The sequence below is a fragment of the Panthera leo genome, chromosome B4 (assembly GCF_018350215.1).
Source record: "Panthera leo isolate Ple1 chromosome B4, P.leo_Ple1_pat1.1, whole genome shotgun sequence".
In the NCBI taxonomy this organism is placed as follows: domain Eukaryota; kingdom Metazoa; phylum Chordata; class Mammalia; order Carnivora; family Felidae; genus Panthera; species Panthera leo.
The window spans coordinates 140,938,648-140,958,798 of NC_056685.1; the positions used below are offsets into that span (position 1 = coordinate 140,938,648).

Genomic DNA, 20,151 nt, shown 5'->3' on the forward strand with positions numbered 1-20,151 from the left:
CCTGGAAGGCCAAAGCCCTCACTGCCCATGCCAGGATGGGGGGAGTGGGGGCGGGTAGAGGCGGCACGGCTTACTCCCCTGACCCTTGACCCCCAACCATGTCCGCCCTGACCTGTGAGCTTGAAGCGTGGCTTGGAGAGAGGTCCTCAGTGTCCCCACTTCTCCCTGGTCCTGAGCAACATAAGTTGGGCAGGAGGGAGTATCAGGGTCAAGTGCATCCTACAAGGTGGCTCCCCCGGAGTCCCCAGGGCCGCAGACTTCTTGCCCTTCCTCCTTGCCCCAAACCCCTCTCGGGCCCACAGGTGCCACCCATGATAGGACAGCCATGGGGGCCCCACTGACCTGGCTCCTCAGGGATACCGTCTCCCAGAGCCCCAGATGCAGCCACTGCAGACAGCGAAGCCTGGTCACTCGCCTCCCCACTGCCAGAGCGGACCACGTGACTACAGGAACCCTCTGAGGCCCTGTCTGCAGGCCGCCGTGGCTCATGCCCCCCGACAGGGCTCTGTGCTCCCAGGCTGAGGCCTGACTGGGACTCATGGTCAGTGGGGCTCTGGTAGGGCGTGGGTGTATCGGGCTGGTCTTCCCCAGAGAGTGCATCCAGCACCACACGGGACTGAGACACGTGTCCGTGGACGTTCCATCGTGGTCGGGAGGGGGCCACGTCGCACACATTCTCTCCCACCTTGATGCTGGCGTCAGACACGTGTCCGTGGACGTTCCATCGTGGCCGGGAGGGGGCCACGTCGCACACATTCTCTCCCACCTTGATGCTGGCGTCAGAAACGTGCCCGTGGACGTTCCATCGTGGTCGGGAGGGGGCCACGTCGCACACATTCTCTCCCACCTTGATGCTGGCGTCAGACACGTGTCCGTGGACGTTCCATCGTGGTCGGGAGGGGGCCACGTCGCACACATTCTCTCCCACCTTGATGCTGGCGTCAGACACGTGTCCGTGGACGTTCCATCGTGGTCGGGAGGGGGCCACGTCGCACACATTCTCTCCCACCTTGATGCTGGCGTCAGACACGTGTCCGTGGACGTTCCATCGTGGTCGGGAGGGGGTCACGTCGCACACATTCTCTCCCACCTTGATGCTGGCGTCAGACACGTGTCCGTGGACGTTCCATCGTGGCCGGGAGGGGGCCACGTCGCACACATTCTCTCCCACCTTGATGCTGGCGTCAGACACGTGTCCGTGGACGTTCCATCGTGGTCGGGAGGGGGCCACGTTGCACACATTCTCTCCCACCTTGATGCTGGCGTCAGACACGTGTCCGTGGACGTTCCACTGTGGTCGCGAGGGAGCCATCCCAGAAGCATAACCCCCTGCGGGAATGCTGCCCCCTGGCACATGCCCAAGGAGCTGCCCCATGGCCTGGCTACTCCCTTCCTGGGAGGATCTGAGTCTAGGGGTGTGTGAGTGAGGCACAGCCATTGGCCCATCTGGGACACATGTGTTCTCCAGCTGCATGAGACTGTCCTCCCACAACTGCTGCCCCTCATTACTCGAGCCACCTCCTACAGTCTGGAGAGACGCTGGGGAAGCCAAGGTGACCACAGCCGGCCTCAGGATAGTTCTGAAATCATACTCCTGTGGCCCAGAGGGCTCCGTGCCCGCCACTTCAGACACAGCAGAGGGAGGCAGGTCTGAGCCGATGGTCTGCAGCGCCTCCTCCAGGATGGGGGCCACACCAACGTGCTCAGCCTCTCCAGCCTCCAGGGCTGTGGGCAGGAAGTCTTGGATACCGAGGCCCTCGGAAAATGGCCCCGGCCTGTCCACCCGCTCTGGCTGCGGGCCACAGACCGCCGCCACCAGAGGCCGGGGGAGCTGCGGTGTCTGGGTGCTCGCGCAATCATAAGCAGCCACGTGCCGCCCTGCATGCCCAGAGTCACAGGTGCCGCCTCCGGCTAAGTGCTCGGGGCCTGGAGACGAAGCCTGAAACAGAAGTGGGTGTTGGTCCCTCCAGCCATCCGGCTCCGTCCCCCGAGCTCAGTTCTGCAAGCAGCACCAGAGCTCACCAGGTGGGGAAGCGTCGGGACGAGCCAGCCCCAGCACCCACTGTGCCCCCAGGGCAGCGCACACCAGGGCATCCGGCTCACGGAGCCCCCTGCTGCACCCCCGACGCCTGCCCCCAGCCCCTCACCTGGGAGTGTGCACCAGGGAGGACGGCTGGGGCCTCCAAGGACTTCGCGGACACGTCCTTCAGCATCTCCTGAAATTCAACCACCAGGGTGGGCATCCAGCCCACTCAAGCTAACCCCGAGCCTCAGCGCCCTCGCCCACCGCCCACCACCCCCGTGGCGCGGAGACGAGAAGAGGCTCGTGCCGCACTCTGTCGCAGCCTGGGCCTAAGGGAGCCACGGCCCCGTCTGTGTCGTCTGAGGGCAGGACGCTCACGTTCCACTCTTGGCACCTCTGAGCAAAGGATGCGAGTTACCGCCCCTCCCCCAGAACACAGGCCTGTGTGCCACCTCGGGGGCTCCGAGTCCCCCAAAGCCCGGGGGAGGGGCTCCACCGGAAACCACAGGGATACCCGAGTGCGCTTCTCATCTTCTACGAGGAAACGCAGCCGCGCGCCTGCCAGTCTGTGCCTCTGGATCTTCCACAGCGCCTTCTGCTCTCGACGAGCCGCTTCTGCAGACAACTTGCTGTAATGGTCCACCAGCGCCTGCCTGCAGCCACGCCCAGAGATGTTGCCACAGTCACCCGGTGCTGTCCAGCTGGTGCCCGGGAGGCTAGGATGGCTCACGGCAGAGGCCCTTGGCGGGCAGTCTGCACTGCTGGCACCCTCCCGGGCCAGCAGCTGCTCCCTCCGGCACCCCCACGGCCCCCGTGGGGGCCTCGCCGGGCAGGTCTTTCTGCCCAGAAGACTGGGAGCCCGGGTGGGCAGGCCCCCGCCAGGGCTCAGCACATGACTGCTGAACAAATGCCAGAATGAGCCCTATGCAGCCGCAGCCGGAAGCAAAAGGCCGGCAGGGGGCCCGGGGGGTGGAAATGAGCCCTACGAGGCCCGAAGCGAAAGGACAGGCAGGGGGCCTGGGCTGCCAGGCCTCTCTTCCCGAGCTGCACAAAAGGTGCCTTCCCGATCTGCCGGTGCCAAACGCAGAGAACTCGGGACAAATCGAGAGGTACACAGCAGCAAAGCCCAAAGCTCCCACGTCGCTCCTGGTGATCTGGGCCCTCTCACCACAAGCACCCGGGTTCAGACCTGGGCTGGCTCATTCCCACCTGGCGGCCCCAGACCAGGGGCACAGCCTTTCTGCTACAAACAGGACAACAACATCCACCCACCCACCCACCAGGATCCAGGCGCACACACAGACGCATGCTCCATCACCGGTATCCCAGGTCAGGACCCGAGACAGACGACAAGCAGCAAGTGACGGTGCCCCACAGAGGTGCCGCCGGGAGACACCAGGGACACAGGGGAGGGCAGGACAAGTTAATGGCACCAAAGCAAGATAAGCAGTCAGTTCAGGGGGACATTCTGCGTTCAGACTCCTACTCTCCCTACCTGGGAGATCTTCAAAGGAAAGAGAAGACCGTCACAAGACCACCCCAGGAGGATCAGCCCGTGGCGGCCTCCTACCTCGCCTTCCTCTCCAGCTGCTCCTCCAGGGCCCTCAGCCTCCTCTCCCTGTCACGGAGCTCTCGGGCATAGCCGAAGTCGCCGTCCGGGTCCTCCTGCCTGGCCGCCCGGCGCCTCTGCACACAGGACCCACACGCGGTCTTGCTGGTCACAGCCAGACTCTGTGGGCCCACACCCACGCCGGGCCCCCCGGCCTACCTCCTGGTCCCTCACAAACTGCTCCTTCAGCCGCTGGAACTGCTCTCGCTTCCGGGCATCCAAGGCCATGCGTTCAGACGTCTGCCGGTCTAGTGGAGATGGGAGAGGCGGTGTTAACTGCAGCGGGGAGGAGGGGGGGATGACAGAACCGCAGGGGGAGGCCCCGAACCCCACGCACCACTGAGCGCTCGCAGGACCCTGGATGCTGCCTCCCGGGCCTGGACGATCAATTCTTGTTTGGCGATTTCCATTCGTAATTCCTGAAAAGAGCCATCTGTAAACACCACATCCTAACTCCCTACCTCCTCCCTCCAGGCCGGCCTGGGGGTGGGGGCTGCGCACACCCAGGCCGGCCCCGCCAGCTATGAAGGCGCCCCATCCTGCACAGCAACAAGGCGAGGTAGTCTACGCACCCTCAGAGCAATCCAGGGCCGAGACCCGGGGCCGAGACCCCAGGCCTGTGTGTGCCCACCCTGGAGGGCTCCCCGACAGGGAAGGAGGCCCAGCCCCCTCCCCTCCTCCAGCTCTACCCCCTCCACCTCTACTTGCTCTCTCAGGTCTGCCCACCCCACCACCCTCCCATATCTCCCTGTGGCCACCAGACTCCAGGCCAGAAAGGGCTCTCCATCAGACCCCTCCCCGGGTACACAAAATACTCAAAAGTTCGGGTCAGTACACCAGCCCCTTCCAAGCAGGGGAGGAGCTCACAGAGGCCACCGAGTACAGGAGCCTCGGGTCCTGCTGTCCTGCAGTCACTGCTCAGCCAGTCCCAGAGAAGACAGGACAGAGCCCCTGCCCCGTGCACCCCCCACCCAGGTACCCTACCCGGACAGAGAACACGAGGGCCAGCCTCACCATGTCCCACGCCCCTCCCCATCAGCCCAAGGCCCTCAGAGGGAAGGAGGGGCAAGGAAAGGCCGGCACCTTCTCCTCCTTGCTGATGGAGCTGTGGCGCGCCACCCTCTCCATGCGCCCCACGTAGATGGCACAGTCCCTCTCCACCTCCTTCAGCTCCTCCGGGGAGAAAATCACCGAGATCCGAGGGACAGGGACGTCGGACCAGCAGAGGTAGTGCTACCAAGAGGGAGAACCTGAGGTGAGCCCAGCGACACACAGACCCACAGCCGGCTCCTCCTGTTTCCGGTGACTCGTGGGGACAGCTCGCTTTCTCAGAAACACCTCTTTCGACCAAGGGGCACAGCTCCAGGGCCATCACAGACGGGCTGTGGGGGGTCTCTGCCCGGGGCCAAGGCTGCCCTGCGGCACAGGCCATCCTGCCTCCCAGGAACAACCCTCTGGAAGCTGTGAAGACTGCAATCCCCTCAGCCTCCGTCACTGGGAGGAGCGTGGGCCGTGGACACGGCACTCACACACCGCGGTCGGCCCAGACGCCACTGCTGGCCGCCCCCGAGGCCCGGCCCTCCCCATGTCCGGGCAGCTCCATTTTCTCTTGGCCCAGCGCAGGAGGGGCCCCGTTAGCCACAGGCTGAGCCTGGCCCCTCCCCAGCCCCATACAGGCAGCCCGCTTGCCTCCCTGCTCAGACAGCAGCAGCAGCCCTGGCGCAGGGCCTCAGCCCCACGGACGACGGGGAAGCTGCTGTCCGGGCCTCCCCTTTGGAGGAGGCAACCCTGGCAACCCCTTCCTCCCCACCCTCCCAGCCAGGACACGACTCCCTGCGGATGTGGCCCAGCCCTGGCCCGCCTGGGGCAGCTCCCTGTGCAGAGGGACAGAGGGAACCCTTGCCCACCGGGGCGGCACCCCCCCACCCCCGTGCACAGAGAGGGAGGAGCCCCCTGCCCCTGAGCTTCTGAATGCCTCGTCTTTCCCTCCTGCCTTTGAACAGAGCTGCTGGTGACACTCGGGGGAAACTGAGGGAGCGGTCACCACAAACTAAGGACAGACGGCCAGGTCTCAGGGGACGGGGAGCAAGAGCACAAGAGGGGGTGGGGGGGCTCACCCGGGGGCAGCAGAGCTTCAGCAGGTTGATGGTCTTCCCGCAGACATACACGTCGTGTGCGATGTGCTTCAGGAACACGGGGACACAGTCCTCCACCTCTTTGGAAATGAGCACGTAGCCGTGGGTCCAGTAAAACTTATCTGGATGTGGGACAGGACACACGGCTGGCCGCTGTCGGGCACCGGCCCTGAGCCACCTGACGGCAGAGGCCCAGCCCAGCAACCCGCAGCCGCCTACCTCTGAAGCCCAGGTACTCGTGGTTCACCTGGATCATGAACTCGCCGTAAGTATCGCGGAAGAGCCCGCTGTAGACCCAGTCGTGAATGAACCTGCCGGGGTGGGGGGCGGTGAGGCGGCGGTCTGCCCGGCGAGCTGCGGTCCCCTCCTCACACCGCCCCCCCGCCCCGCCCCGCACCCAGCAGCTGCCCGACGAGAGGCCGCGGTCACACAGGCGCGTGGACAGAGCGGGGCCGCACCTCGTGTAGGGCTCACAGCTGGTCTGCAGCAGGGACAGCAGCACCGGGTAATGTTCGTTACTGCAGTTGTCCAGGGCCTCCTGGTACAGGTAGGACAGCAGCCTCACCCCCTGGAGACAGCAGGGGAGGGGGCTCAGCGCACGCCCCACCAAGGGGCCTGCCTTCGGCCGCCTCCCCAGTCCCGGATCCCACAGGGCCACCGCTCAGTTAAGAGTGCACAACTCACGGTCGGGAACTCGGCCCTCGGTCCCCCGCCGCCCACACCACAGAGCTCGGCCAGGTACCTGGACACACGGACGGGCCCGAGTGAGGCCAGGCAAGAGACACACAAGGCCCCTAGGCCCGTGACACCTCAGCAAACGTGTCCCAGGCCCACTTCCGCCGGCCTCCATGCTCCGGCTGCAAGAGCACCTGTACTTCGAGGACCCAGGTTCAGGGTTCCTGCCTGGCCCCTCCCTGGACACCCCGTGCATCTCCACCTCCTCGCCAGGCCCGGGGGAGACTCAGAGCTGCCCGGGCTCCACGACCCCTCCCCTACACTTGCAGCACCCCCACTGCCTCGCCCAGGCGGCCACCTCTCTAGCCTGGATGACTGGCGGGACCCCTCCCGGGTCCCTCACCCTCTCTGCCCTCTCTGCCCTGCAGCAGTCTGTGCTCCACAGGACACCCTCCAGGTGCCTCCAGATTCCTGCCTCCCTCACTGCACCCCGCCTCCAATCCTGCTTCCTGGAAGGCTTCCTCTCCCACCGAACCTCCCCCTCAGCACCCCTAGGCCCTTATGTTCCCTTCTCCAGACGGCACCTGCCACGGACACTCTGCCTGGTGCTTGCTAGCTGGCCCCCGAGTGCCAGGAGCCAGGTCTGCAGGAACCCCGTGTGCCCTTCAGGCAGGAGCCCCCGGCCCTAGACAGGGCCTGCCGTGGCGAGCCACCAACAGATACACAGCACGTGGCACCCGGTGACACAGTACCCAGTGCATTCATCTGGGCGAGGGCCGTCCAGACACGGACCGGGAGGGCTGTTCGCAAAGCCAGTCCCCCACCTGCCCCCACGCTCAGCCGCCGTGCTGAGGCTCACCTGAGCTGCCGGCCCAGTTTCTTGAAGAGAAAGCCGATGGTGAGGAGGCTCAGGGTGGGTGGAGTGGAGAGAACGCAAGCCCGGTAATACTGTAGGTACCTCCTCAGGCCGCTGGTGAAGGCCTGTTGGGCAAGGAGGCTGGGAGGAGGGTGGCCAGGCCCCTGGACGTGGCCGCCAAGCTCAGAACGTGAAAGGACGCACTGGGGCCGGGAAAGGCTTGCCTTCCATCCCCCAAGCCTGCAGCTCCATGTTCCAAGGAACAGGCACCTATGGGTCATGCCCAGACACCCCAGCCGCGCCAGGAAACCCCACGGGGATGCAGGTGCCACCTCGAGAGGGTTTCTGGCTGCTCAAACCACTAGGGTGGTGGCAGCACACGCGTCCTGGGCCCTGGGCCCTGGCCCTAGCTCAGCAGCCGTCTTCACAGGAGGTCTGCATGGAACGCTCTGGAACAAGAGTCAGTCCACCCACCCGTCACGTCCCACAACCCCCATGCAGTCCCTCCTGTCTTCGTCAGTTTCCTTCTTACTGCCACGGGCCCAGCCTGCGCCGTCTAAAACCCGAGCCTCATCGCATCACCCAGTAACACTGCTGCAGGGCCCCACGTGAAGGAACCCGTGCGGCCCGGCCCCCGTGGGCCCCAGTGCTCTGCCTCCTTGGCTCAGCCTCCCTGTTGCTCTTCACTCAGTTCTCCCCAGACGCCCTGCTCCCCTGCTCCATCTGGATGCCTGCTGTCCCCGGGCAGGGGGGAGCTCTGCCCAGCCTGGAGGCGGCCCGGTCGGCCCCGGCTCCTGGAACTTCGCCTCAAGGGAGGACCTTGTGTCAGTCATTGGGCGACTCCTTGAGGACCGGCGGGGACCAGGCAGCACGTACCCACCCCAAACAGCTCAGGACCCCCAAATGCTGGCCATACCTCTAGCCCATGGCCCACAGTTAAGTGACAGATGAGCTGAAACATAATCACTGGGGACCCCGTTCCTCAAGAGTCACTACCGGGTTTCAGGCATTACCAAGGGAGGCACAAGTTTTGGTCTCAGTGCTCCCGGGGCAGAATCTGTGAGGCTCTCTCCCAGAATTTGTCATAGCTGTCAGGACGGTCTGACAGCCATGAGACTCAGGCCTGTACCTGGAGCACGAGGCCCTTGCTGCATGAAGAGTCCAGTAGAGGCTGCAGGGAGAACTGGCTCAGGCGTGCGTAGTGTGTCCCACACTCGGCCACCTCTGACAGCAGGCTGCTGATGCTCTCGGGGGACGCTCCCGACACGTGGACACCCCGCCTCACCATGAAGGTCTGAGCTGGCTGGACAGGGCAGAGCAGAGGAGAGGCTACTGAGGTCGGGCACCACGTCCCCTTGCACCCACGCACCCAGCCACAGCGCTGCCCGGCGTCCCCGGACCGGGTGCCCCAAACCAACACACCAAAAGTAAGAGCTGAAAGCCAAGAGCAGACGGTCAGAAAGCACAGCCCTCTGTCCCACCCCGAGTACTGAACACACGCAGAAACACAACAGCATCCTTCCTCACCGACCACACTGAGAAAGACGACGTGTCCAGGAGGTCAAGCCAACCGTGGACAAGGGTGTGGGGACACGAGTGACCTCCCACACTCCCCGAGAGGCCCACACAACAATGTCCTCGGGGGCAGAAGCTTTAAAACAGTGCTTGCCGTTCGATCTAATGACTGACTCCGAGGGACGTGTCCCAAGGAAATGATGGATGGTTGCTGCTGAGCTGCGCCCTGCAATGACAGTGAGAGCCACAGAGGCCAGCCCCCCTCAGCACTGGCACCTGGCGGGCAGCGGAAGGGCAACAAGCAAGCCGGCGGCCCACACCCGAGTGAAGGCATCATTCCCACCAACCCAGGACCTCCCAGCAGGTTAAGGCGGTAAATGTTTTGTGTATCTTATCACAGTTTAAAGAAAACAATGACAACAAACCACCCTCCCAACTACAGAAAAGCCCAGGACCAGATGATTCTACCAAACAAAGAACTGACACTATTCTCAAACTCTTCCAAAAACTGAAGAGAGGGGAATGCTTCCTAATTCTAGGCAGCCAGTACTACCCTGCTTCCAAAGAAAGATAAAGACAGTACAAGGAGGGAAACTACAGGCCAACATCCCTTGTGAGCAGAAATGCCAACATCTTGGATAAAATACTAACAAATCAAATCCAGCACCATATTAATACGTGGTTCAACCTATAAAAATCCATCAGTTAGGTCTTTGCTGAGGGTCACACTGAGCTGTGAGCTGCTTCAGAGCTATCTTTAGAAGTCAGCCCCGTGGCAGAAAACATCAAGACCCAAGATCAAGAACTACCAGTCTGCCCCTACCTTTTTAAGTTTATTTATCAGGGGCGGGGGAATGGAGGGAGACAGAATCTCAAGCAGGCTCCGTGCTGTCAGCACAGAGCCCGATACAGGGATCACACCCAAGAACCGTGAGATCATGACCTGAGCTGAAACCAGGAGTCAGACACTTAACCGACTGAGCCACCCAGGTGCCCCCCCATTCCCCTGACTGCCCTTTTTGACAGCTGCTTTCCCCAACCAGAACCAGACCAGGAACCGTGGGCAGAACTATCTGGATTTCATGACTGCTGGCGGAAGTGATGTCTGTGGTCAGATGGTGACAAGTCTCTCTGTCCCTGTCCCGGGTGTCAGCCCAGGACGATCACTGGGCAGAAGGCATGTTTCCTGGGAAGATTGGAACTGGCACCACCCACCTCTCCTCCATCTACCTCCCAGGGTGGTGAAGGGGCACCTGTGTACGTGGTGACTCCCACCCTGGGATCATGAATCATGGCTTAAGTAACAACAAATACTCGTTAAAGAAGTGAAGTGGAAAAAAAAAAACAAAAAAAAAACAATCAATGCAATAGGCTGCATTAAAAGAAAAAAAAAATACGATTATCTCAATTGATATAAAAAAAGTGTTTGACAAAATCCAACACACTCTCATGATGAACACACTCAGTAAATTAGGAAATATAGGGAACTTCCTCAACACAATAAAGCCCACGTACAGAAACCCCCACAGCTGACAGCACACTCAACGATGGCAAGTTTTTTCCCCCAGGACAAGGCAAGTGGCAAGGATGCCTGCTTTCGCCACTTCTGTTTAAAATAGCACTGGAAGTCCTAGCCAGAGCAATGAGGCAAGAGAAAGAAATAAAAGGTATCCAAGCTGGAAAGGAAGAAGTTATCTATTTGCAGAGAATAGGACCTTTAAAAAAAACTCTTTTAATTAAAAAAAAAAATTCTTTTTTAATGTTTGTTTCTTTTTGAGAGGGAGAGAGACAGAGTGCAAGTGGGGGCAGGCCAGACAGAGAGGGAGACACAGAACCCGAAGCGGGCTCCAGGGTCTGAGCCGTCGGCACAGAGCCCATCGCGGGGCTTGAGCCCACAAACTGTGAGATCATGACCTGAGCTGAAGTCAGACACTTAGCCAACTGAGCCACCCAGGCACCCCAATGATGGGATCTCATATACGGGGAACCCTAAAGAACTCCAACCCTGACACGCAAAACACATCAGAACTAATGAACGTATTCAGCAAAGTGGCAGTCTACAAAACCAGTTACTTCTATATACTAGCAATGAAACATCTGGGGTGTCTGGGTGGCTCAGTCGGTTAAACGTCTGACTCTTGATTTCGGCTCAGGTCATGACCTCGCAGTGAGTTTGAGCCCTGTGTCAGGCTCTGTGCTGCCAGCATGGAGCCTGCTTGGGATTCTCTCTCCCTCTCTCTCTGTCCCACCCCTGCTCTCCTGCTGTAAGTAAATAAATACACACTTAAAAAAAAAAAAAAAAAAAAAGATACAGAAAGGCTGGATACCGTAAGTCTGCAGAATAACGTGTACAAAAGGCTTGATGTTTGTAAATACATTTGTTTACTCTACAAGTGCTCGGCAAGAGGCAAAAAGGATGCCCTAGGCCCCGCCCACCAGCAAGGAGCTGCCAAGAGCCCTGGGTAAAGCCAACGACAAGGTCTCCGAATGGCATGGCCCCCTCCTGCCGGGCAGGTGCTCCTGGAGGCTGAGTCTGCACCTATCTGAGCCCAGGGAAGGCTCAGAGGGCCCCTTGACACTTCTTAAGGCTAGGCAGGGAAATGGGGCGCACACTTCTACTGTTTCCCCACTAGCAATAAACGTCTCACTTTTGTTCAGTTTTACAAGGATGTTAATAAAGAAACACTGTTTGGGACTGAAAAGAGAAGACGGTCTCCATGATCTCCGGGCAGGCCACGGAGCCGGCTTCCAGCCACCCCCAGCACCCAAAGGTTCGCACATGAGGCCGCCTGCTTCCTGCAGGGGCCCCCTTCTACCCCGTAGAGCGCCAGGCGGACGGCAGGCCGTCGGCAGGCCGTCGACACCATGTTGGTGCGGTCGCGGCGTGCCGGCGCGCCCTTACCTGGCAGAGGGAGAATGTGGTAGACACGACCCCGATCAGGACATTCAGTGCATCTTTCACCAGTTCACACTCCTTCACCAGGACAGGCTGCGGGGCCTGCAGGAGGCCCCCGCCCAGCACCTGTAGCTCCCCTTGGCGGAGCCTGCAGAACCTGTCGAAGGTGTCCCTTCCCGCCTCGGTGAGGTAGGGCTCCTCCTTGTGGCCGGGGGGGCTGTGGGGGAGACGGAGGAGGGGGCACTGAGCAGGCGAGGCGACACGCGCACCTTAGCTGCACGAACAGAAGGCAGGAGAGAGGGGGACTCCCAACAGTAAGACCAGGTGTGAAACCGAAGCAGCAGCAAACGCCCCCACCCGCCCAGTGCCCAAGGGGCACCCGGAGGCCCTCAGGGTGACAGTCACAAGGTATCTGCATGTTAAGAATAAGCACAATGTTCACGGCAGCATTATTCACACCCCAAGTGTCCACGGACAGATGAACGGATTAACAAAACATGGCCTGTCCATAAAATGGGGACCATCCGGACTTGGAAAGGACACTGTGACAGACACTACAGCATGGAGGAACCCTGAAGACACCCCGCTAAGTTGCCTGATCCAGGTACAAAACTGTATCCTTAAAATGCTTAAGATGGCAAATTTCACGTCGGGTACACTTTGCCCCCCCTGGGAAAGGAGTGAAAGAGAGCTTGCTGAACGCGCCAGGCGGCCGGCAGGGGGAGCTCGTGGTCCCCACCACTCCGGGTCAGGGACTCCGGGCAGCGTCTCCCTCGCAGGAGGTGCGGCCAGGCTTCCCACAGGCTTCCTCCTGGGAGGGTGCAGAGCCCAGAGCAGCTGGAGACAGCGAGAGCCCCCTGCCGGCCCCCGGAACGTGTCATCGAGGTTTCCTTTATTCCGTTCCTCAGAGCAAGTCTCACAAACTTTCAGGACATAACAGGTACGTTGGGCCTCGCAGAGGGCGCCTCTGGGCACCAGCAGCTCTGCCTCCACAGGGTCCTTCGCCGGGAACTCACAAACGGTGTCTACACAGCACAGCCATATCGTTCAGAAGCAGCCAAAAAAACCCCAGTATTGCTTTTTAAATATTCCTTTGAAAACTCTCAACCCTTACTGAAAAGCATGAAAGCCTGGTTTTTAAGATCCACCGAAAGAGGCATTTCTTAATAAAGGGAGCTCAGGGAATACAGACCCTTTTAAAACTCTTCTCATTTTTAATACCTAACCAGCTCTTTTCTCCTCCTCTGCAAAAAAAAAAAAAAGTAATTTTAGGTCTAGCATATCAAAAACATATCAGAAAGAGGATCATTTATTCTTCAAAGACAAAAATCATTTCCTGTGGGGGAAGAGCTCCAAGCTACGGGACATTCCCACATCAGCCACGTGTCTGACCACCAGCACGTTTTGATCCCGTCAGGAGGGATATACAAGGTCAGGAACAACACATCTTAGAAGCTGTTAAAGTACAAATGCGTTTTAATCGACAACGCACCATAAACGGATTTTCCCCTCGTTCAGCAAGTATCGGGGAGCAGCCAGGTGGACAAGCCCTCAGGGGCCGGTGCTGCAAAGGAAACAAGGAAGCACCGACTCGGAACCCAGGGCCAGGGAGGGAACAAGGGGCCCTGGGAGCGGCGAGAAGAGAAAAGGGGAAAGCGTGAGTGGGGCCGGGGGCCGGGAGGACTCCACGGGAGGGCTGGCCCTCGCTCCACGCCAGGGGCAGCCACCCGTAGCACGAGCTGCGTGGAGGCGAGAGGGAGGGGCAGGAGGAAGCAGAGAGGCCAGTCCCGAGGCGTCCAGATGGGCAGGTGGGGTGTGGCCAGACCAAGGACATCAGCCCTCACCTCCCAGGGGAAAGAAAAGCCCGAGGAAAGGAAAAACCTCTCAAGTTTCGAAGTCCTTCCAAACGCTCCTCCAGGGAGCCCCTCCGGGCAGGTGTGTGCACGTCTCCCACACCCCCGGCTGCTTCTGCCCCCGCCCTTCCAGGGCCGACCCCAGCACCACCGTGGCCACATGCGCCCCCTTTGGGGATTCAGAGCCGAGGGAGAAAAGCGCGTGAAGGAAAACCTATCCCCACAGGGAACTCAGCCCTTAACATAAAGAAACCGTTGCGCCCAGAACGGGTGGCGGCCACAGAGGAACGGCAGAGAAGCCCGGCAGCAGGGAAGGCGGCCCGGTGCCGGAGCTGGTGGCAGGGTGAGGCACAGAGGAGAGGTCCTCCGGGGTCTCAGTGGACGGGTCACGGCCCTAGGGCTGTCAGGGGACAGAGAGCACCGTCCTAGGGCTGTGGGGGGACAGAGGTCACGGTCCTAGGGCTGTGGAGGGGACAGGGGCCATGGTCCTAGGGCTGTGGGGGGACAGAGGTCACGGTCCTAAGGCTGTGGGGGGACAGAGGTCACGGTCCTAGGGCTTTGGAGGGGACAGAGAGCACCATCCTAAGGCTGTGGGGGGACAGAGGTCACAGTCCTAAGGCTGTGGGGGGACAGAGGTCACGGTCCTAGGGCTGTGGAGGGGATAGGGGCCACGGCTAGGGCTGTGGGGGTACAGCTGTCACAGTCCTAGGGCTGTGGGGGGACAGAGGTCACAGTCCTAGGGTTGTGGGGGGACAGACGTTACGGTCCTAGGGCTGTGGGGGGACAGACGTCACGGTCCTAGGGCTGTGGGGGGACAGACGTCACGGTCCTAGGGCTGTGGAGGGGACAGAGGCCACAGTCCTAAGGCTGTGGGGGGACAGAGGTCACGGTCCTAGGGCTGTCGGGGGACTGGCGGCTCTGTCTCTGGAGGGATAGCACCTTCCCTAGTGCCCACTAGTCTGAACTCAGGGTAGGAAACTAGCTGGTGCCCAGGAACCAAACTGAAACAAGCACCAGAGATTTACCAAATGAGTTTGAGCAGAAGACCTCCAGGGTCAGAAGGTCAGGGGGTCAGGGGATCAGCGGTCGGGGGGTCAGGTTCCCACCAGAACAGGTGATGTGGGACCCACAACTAGCCGAAGCGTGGCCTGAAGGTCTCCCTGGAGAAGCCACCCATGGTGCGCTGAGAGGACAGACTCTTGTCCTGGGGGCTCGGCCAGTCATCCTCACAGGGAAGACCACTGTAGTCAGCGGCCTTTGGGGGACACCAAGGAGATTAAGTGCATTCAGAACAGGGGCGTGGACAGAGTGATCTCCTAAACGGTGACCTAGAAAAGTAGGATAAATGAGATACCACCAAGCAAATGTTTACAAAAGAAAGTGCTAGCTTCTCGGCCCAGTCTTGACACACGTGAAGGGTTAGCAGCCACATTTAGACTCGCTGTGCGCGCACAAGACAGGCCTGAAGCCCTAACAGGAGGTTACAGGACAGAAAAGACCACACGACCACTAACACCAGTGGCGCTGAGGGAAGCAGGGAGCTGGCCATCCCTGGAGGAATTGCCTGCGGAGGGACAGATGGCTGCCCAGCAGGAGCCACGCCTGAGCACAACCAGCACCTAAGTGCCCATCCGCAAGCCTGCGGCCATGCTCGGGAGACCCCGCCAGAGCCCAGGGCCGCATCAGAAGGCACTCGATGCCCTGCTAGCCCTGGCTCTTCCCCTCACTGCTCCCCAAACTGGCAGACTACAGAACTGCCAGCAGATGACATGGGAAGAGAAGGTTCCAGGAGTAACTACTGGGAAATGTGTGTCCTCTGTCCCCATCCTGGGAGGACTCGGGAGAGGTCCTGAGTGCAGAGGCCTCTGGACCAGTCGAACCCAGGGACGGAGATGCTGGCCCCAGTCAAGGCAGCACTGTGTGACCGGAACTTATCAGCCAGACAGCAGCACCGTCAGCCCCAGATGTGAAGACCCGTGCACACGAAGAACGCCCCCTCACCGGCACCCTGTGCCTAGGGAGCACCTCTTCCTGACCCTGACCACATAGCCCGCCAGGCTGCCCTTGACACCTCTGGCCGGGAGCCCTCACGGTAAGGACGTAACTCAGCTGCCAATGGACTGTCTGAATTGGAGAAGTCACTGGCACAGGGCAACCTCTGTGGGGCCGGCAGGTCCTTCCCCTCGGCATCTTTCTCACCTCCCGTGACTCGGGCAATTCTATAAAGTAGCCTGACTGAAACTGCCAGGCTCCTAATCCCATTGGAGCCAGGCTACAAAGCCATGCTCACACGTTGGGGGGGGGGGGGGGGGGGGGGGGGGGGGGTGCGTTTCCCGGTTAAAAGCACACGTACCATCCAACTTGTTCCCAGCACCTCCGCTTGCTGGCCTCGTAGGTGAGCACAGCATCCCACAGGTCGATGTCCGGGGTCATGCCTGGTTCAGACTGGGAGTCAGGAGTCAAGTTAGATGCTGACTGGAACCCTTCATCCTCCGACTGATCCACACTCTGAGGAACCTGGAGACCACAGGGAAGAAGGAAACACCACGTATGCCTTTGGGTCTAAATTTCAGCCAAGTGTGATCAGAATTCCAGGACTTTTCCATACACTTCCAGTTACTAATTACAAGAAATACCTAGCGGAATATCTCCTCTATTTCTCCCAAGCACGTAGGTACTACACAACATTTTCACTACCACTGAACCATTTAAGGAATTAAACAGATTATCAATTTCCAGGGATGCCTGGGTGGCTCATTCGGTTAAGAATCTGACCTTAGCTCAGGTCATGGTCTCATGGTTCTGGAGTTTGAGCCCTGCGTCAGGCTCTGTGCTGACAGCGTGGAGCCCACTTTGGATCCTCTGTTCCTCCCCTATACGCGCTCTCTCAAAAATAAATAAACGTTGGAGAGAGACAGAGCATGAGCAGGGGAGGGGCAAAGAGAGAGGGAGACAGAATCCGAAGCAGGCTCCAGGCTCCGAGCTGTCAGCACAGAGCCCAACACGGGGCTCGAACCCACGAACCATGAGATCATGACCTGAGCTGAAGTCAGACGCTTAACTGACTGAGCCACCCAGGTGCCCCCAAAATAAGTAAACATTTAAAAAACAGTATCAATTTCCAATTTAATAAGACACATAAGTGTCAACATAACTTACGATAGAATTTTTCATGAAATGCTTCTGATCTGGAAATTCCATTTTGGGGAACCCAGGGAAAAAAAATCACAGTGGACACAAGAAAACGTATGCACGCCAAGATGTTCATGATAGTGAGAATTTCTTGTATCAGGGGAATAACAGTAATGACAGCACATCCACCAGCAACAGAAAACCACAAAACATAAAGGCCAACAATGATTTACTTAATAACGTAGGAAACATCCCACATTGTAGGTGAAAAATACTGCACGTGTAGTACAAACCAGTATTTTGTTCCACGTGGCTACCGAGTGCTCCATGTGGCTGGCACAAGGAGGGACTGACCTGGTTACTTTCTTGTAATTAACCTAAGTGTAACTAGCAACTCTGGAGAACAGAGGAAGCGACCTCCCGCCTCACCTCTTAACAGAGGACTCACAGCCTGCTGCTCGGGTCCGCAGGTGGGCAGAGGTGTCCTTGCCCGAGAAGCGGAAGCCCACTCCAGCAGCCCCGCCTCACCACGGCTCAGCCACCAAGTGACCGGGACGGGAGAACTCTCCTACCTTTACCATGACCCAGGGAAGGTCAAAAGAGGCATTTCCAAATGCCCTGGGAGCTGGAGGCAGGACAGCAAACACTCTACCTTAATGGCTAGTCCAGAGAGGTCTGCGCTGTCAGGCATCGGGGGCAGGTCCAGCCGGACATCCATGTCGTATGTGCGGCTGTGCACGAGGGCACCGAAAAGCGAGACCCGGGTGTCTCTCTCAAACCTGTCGCTGCAAGGGTCACCGTATGAGAAGAGCCCAACGGTGGGCAGGCCAGTGCCTGGTGCCGCCTCCATCACCTGAAGCGCTTTCCGGACCATGTCCTGACATAAGTACTCCTCTCTGGAGATCAAAGACTGAACGTCCATCTCAAACACACTCAGGTCGTAGCAGTCGTAGCCGCTGTAGGGCACGTTTCTCCCAACATGCTTGTTGTTAAAGAAGTAGTCCCGCTTGCGCCGCAGAACCTGAGGGGGCCCGCTGCCCGCCAGCCGGACCAGGAGGTCCAAAACAGACGCCACCTCCGTCAGCGGACAGCCGGGGGCTGCTTGGAGCTCCTCCACAAGCTCCTCCAAACGGTCAGCCTCGGGGCCCAGACCGCCTGCTCTCAGGTCGAAGGACAGCAGGAGGACCTTGTTCTTCACCGGGAGTTTCGAGAGGTCGGCCTGCAACTTGTGAGTCTCCTCTTGAAACAGATTTGTGAAAAGAGCGTTGTAGGCCACCCTCTTGAGGCCCTGCTTGGCCCTCTTGCGGCTCACGCCGCGCTGGCCCAGACGGGCCTTCGCCGCGGGCAGGAGGGCCTCGCACAGGTCGTCGAACAGCTGGGGGACGCTGGCCATGGCCCCGGGGTCGCAGCTCCAGGCCCTGGGGCGGGAAAGCCTCCCAGCCGCGGGAGAGGCTCAGACGGGGCTGAACGCCAGGCGGCCCCCTAAACCCACACCCAGAGGCTCACAACTTGCACTCCCAGGCTCCTGCGCTCCGCGGGCCCGCCGCCCCCCCCCCGCCGCCCGCAGCTCGGCAGCGCTCCCGTCCAGCAGCCTTCAACCTTTGGGGGGTCACGGTAGCGTGACAAAGCCCAAGAGCCTGCGCCTGGGCCGGGCACAGGGCACGCGGCCGGCTTCGCACGCCCTGCCGGCGTCCCAGAGGGGCGGAGCGGGCGTGGGGCTGGCGGCGGGCAGCGTCCCCGCACGGGGCTCACCCAGCTAACCGACCGCGGTTCCAGCTCCCGCCACCGCCGCCCCCCGCGTGGCGTCACTGCCCCGCGACCCCGCAAGCGCGCTGGAGCCGGCGCGCCGGAATTGCGTCACCGGGAGGGGCGGGGCAGACCCGGAGGTCGCGGCGGGCAGGGCACTTCCGGCCCGGAGCCCGGCGGCCCAGGTGGGGAAACTGAGGCCCACCGCGGGCTAGATAAAGGAGGCGGAGTCAGGTTGGGAAGGTGTAAATGAGCCAGGGGGAGGGCTCGGCCCTGCCGGAGGGGAGGCTGGGACGGGAGTGTCCCCCGAACCCCGCTGGGGGCTCCGCGTGGGAGGGACTCTGGCCCGCCGCGAGGTTTGCGTCTGGGTGGACACCCCCCCGCCCTGCGGCCCGGCCGACGAGACGCCTCTGCGCCCCGCTTCCCTCCAGTGCGCTTTGGCTCAGACCCGGCCAGCTTCCCAGCCCCCGCCCCCCGCGAAGCCCCGTTCCTCTGTGGGCTCGCCTGGGGTCTGCCGTAGCCCGCTTGGTCCGGACTGCACTCTCCACTCTTCCCGAAGAAACCCATTTTTGCTGGCAAAATAACTTTCATTTTTAAGGTTAACGTTGCTCGGTGACCTGGAGTCCCGACGGGAAACCCGGCAACTAGCTCGGAGCCGGCGAGCGGACAGGCGAGAACCTGTCCGGTTCGCAGCTGCCAGAGCGCCCAGCTTTGTCGCCCACCCTGGAGCTGGAGGGCGAGTTTGCTCGGCGCTCGGTGTGTGAGTGCCAGGTTACCCTCGGCGTCTGTGTGATGGCCGTGGGTCAGCCTCCTCAGAACTAGAAGGTTCGGGAAGCTGTTTGATGGGGGTATGGGGCCCATGGCTAGGAAGGAATTCCCCAGACTTCTTTGGTGCAAAAAGGTGGCTTTACTAAAGCACGAGGACAGGACCCCTGGGCAGGAGGAGCTGGGCTGGACTGGTTATATACTATGGACTTGCGCGAGGTAAAGGCAACAGAGAGTTTTCCAGAAGGACTTTGATATGCCAAAGAGAACTCCTAAGATACTGGAGACCTCCCTATTGTCGGGCTACGGTTGTTTTCTTCTGGTAAGGTATTAACATTAGGACAGTATGGGGTTCCTGGAGAAATGTTATACTCTGCATTTGTCAACGGGCGGCAGGTAATAAATTTAATGTTATTTACCGTTTCCTTCTTGCCTTTGTTCCCACATCACATGGAGGGGAGGGTAGCGTTGGGGCTCCAGGAAACTGAGTCCACAGTTTTCTGCAGATGAGACTATTGATGAGATTGCCTTTTTCTTGTAATTTACTAAGACATTTGTAAACTTCTGGAGACTCTCAGTGTGACCATTTGTTTTCTGTCCTCTCCTTTGTCCTTGGGCAGCGGGAGTGCCTGAGGAACGTCACATGTACCCCACCTGGGGGAGGGTTGTGGGGTGTCAGCTTGCCTTCTCCCTCATCATGTTTGCTCTGAAAACCTCCAAGAAATGGGAGCCCAGACATCACACTCCTTTGAGGACGTCCCCCCTTTCTGGGACCCCAGCCAGTTGTATGTTTAAAAACTACGGTGACTTCTCCTGCGGTTCTAACCAAACAGACCCATGGAACCAAAAGTAATTTAGAACGTCAGGAGCCATTGTGAGGATCTTTCGATCTCCCCTAACTTACTTTTTTCAAAACCGGACAGCCATGGCTCTAAAATTGTCAAAA

The 20,151-nt window shown here is 59.9% G+C and overlaps 1 protein-coding gene across 4 annotated transcripts in view; it reads right to left on the reverse strand.

Moving 5' to 3' along the window:
- The window catches only part of TUBGCP6 (tubulin gamma complex associated protein 6), a 22,597-nt gene extending 2,914 nt beyond the window's left edge, over nt 1-19,683 (reverse strand). For 3 of the 4 annotated variants that reach the window (XM_042948193.1, XM_042948195.1, XM_042948197.1), the window contains exons 1-17: nt 17,347-18,228; nt 15,916-16,079; nt 11,716-11,926; nt 8,428-8,601; nt 7,302-7,423; nt 6,452-6,509; nt 6,226-6,335; nt 5,987-6,078; nt 5,750-5,889; nt 4,716-4,865; nt 3,970-4,051; nt 3,792-3,880; nt 3,594-3,709; nt 2,538-2,676; nt 2,148-2,216; nt 343-1,939; nt 113-171 (exon numbers count right to left, since the gene is read on the reverse strand). In XM_042948193.1, the coding sequence (XP_042804127.1) occupies nt 113-171; nt 343-1,939; nt 2,148-2,216; nt 2,538-2,676; nt 3,594-3,709; nt 3,792-3,880; nt 3,970-4,051; nt 4,716-4,865; nt 5,750-5,889; nt 5,987-6,078; nt 6,226-6,335; nt 6,452-6,509; nt 7,302-7,423; nt 8,428-8,601; nt 11,716-11,926; nt 15,916-16,079; nt 17,347-18,087 (4,113 nt within the window). In that variant the 5' untranslated portion in view covers nt 18,088-18,228. Of the gene's footprint in view, nt 1-112; nt 172-342; nt 1,940-2,147; nt 2,217-2,537; nt 2,677-3,593; nt 3,710-3,791; nt 3,881-3,969; nt 4,052-4,715; nt 4,866-5,749; nt 5,890-5,986; nt 6,079-6,225; nt 6,336-6,451; nt 6,510-7,301; nt 7,424-8,427; nt 8,602-11,715; nt 11,927-15,915; nt 16,080-17,346; nt 18,229-19,624 lie in introns of those variants that run through there. The other variant, XM_042948194.1, reaches the window with a different exon arrangement.
- Between the last annotated feature and the right edge of the window lie 468 nt (nt 19,684-20,151).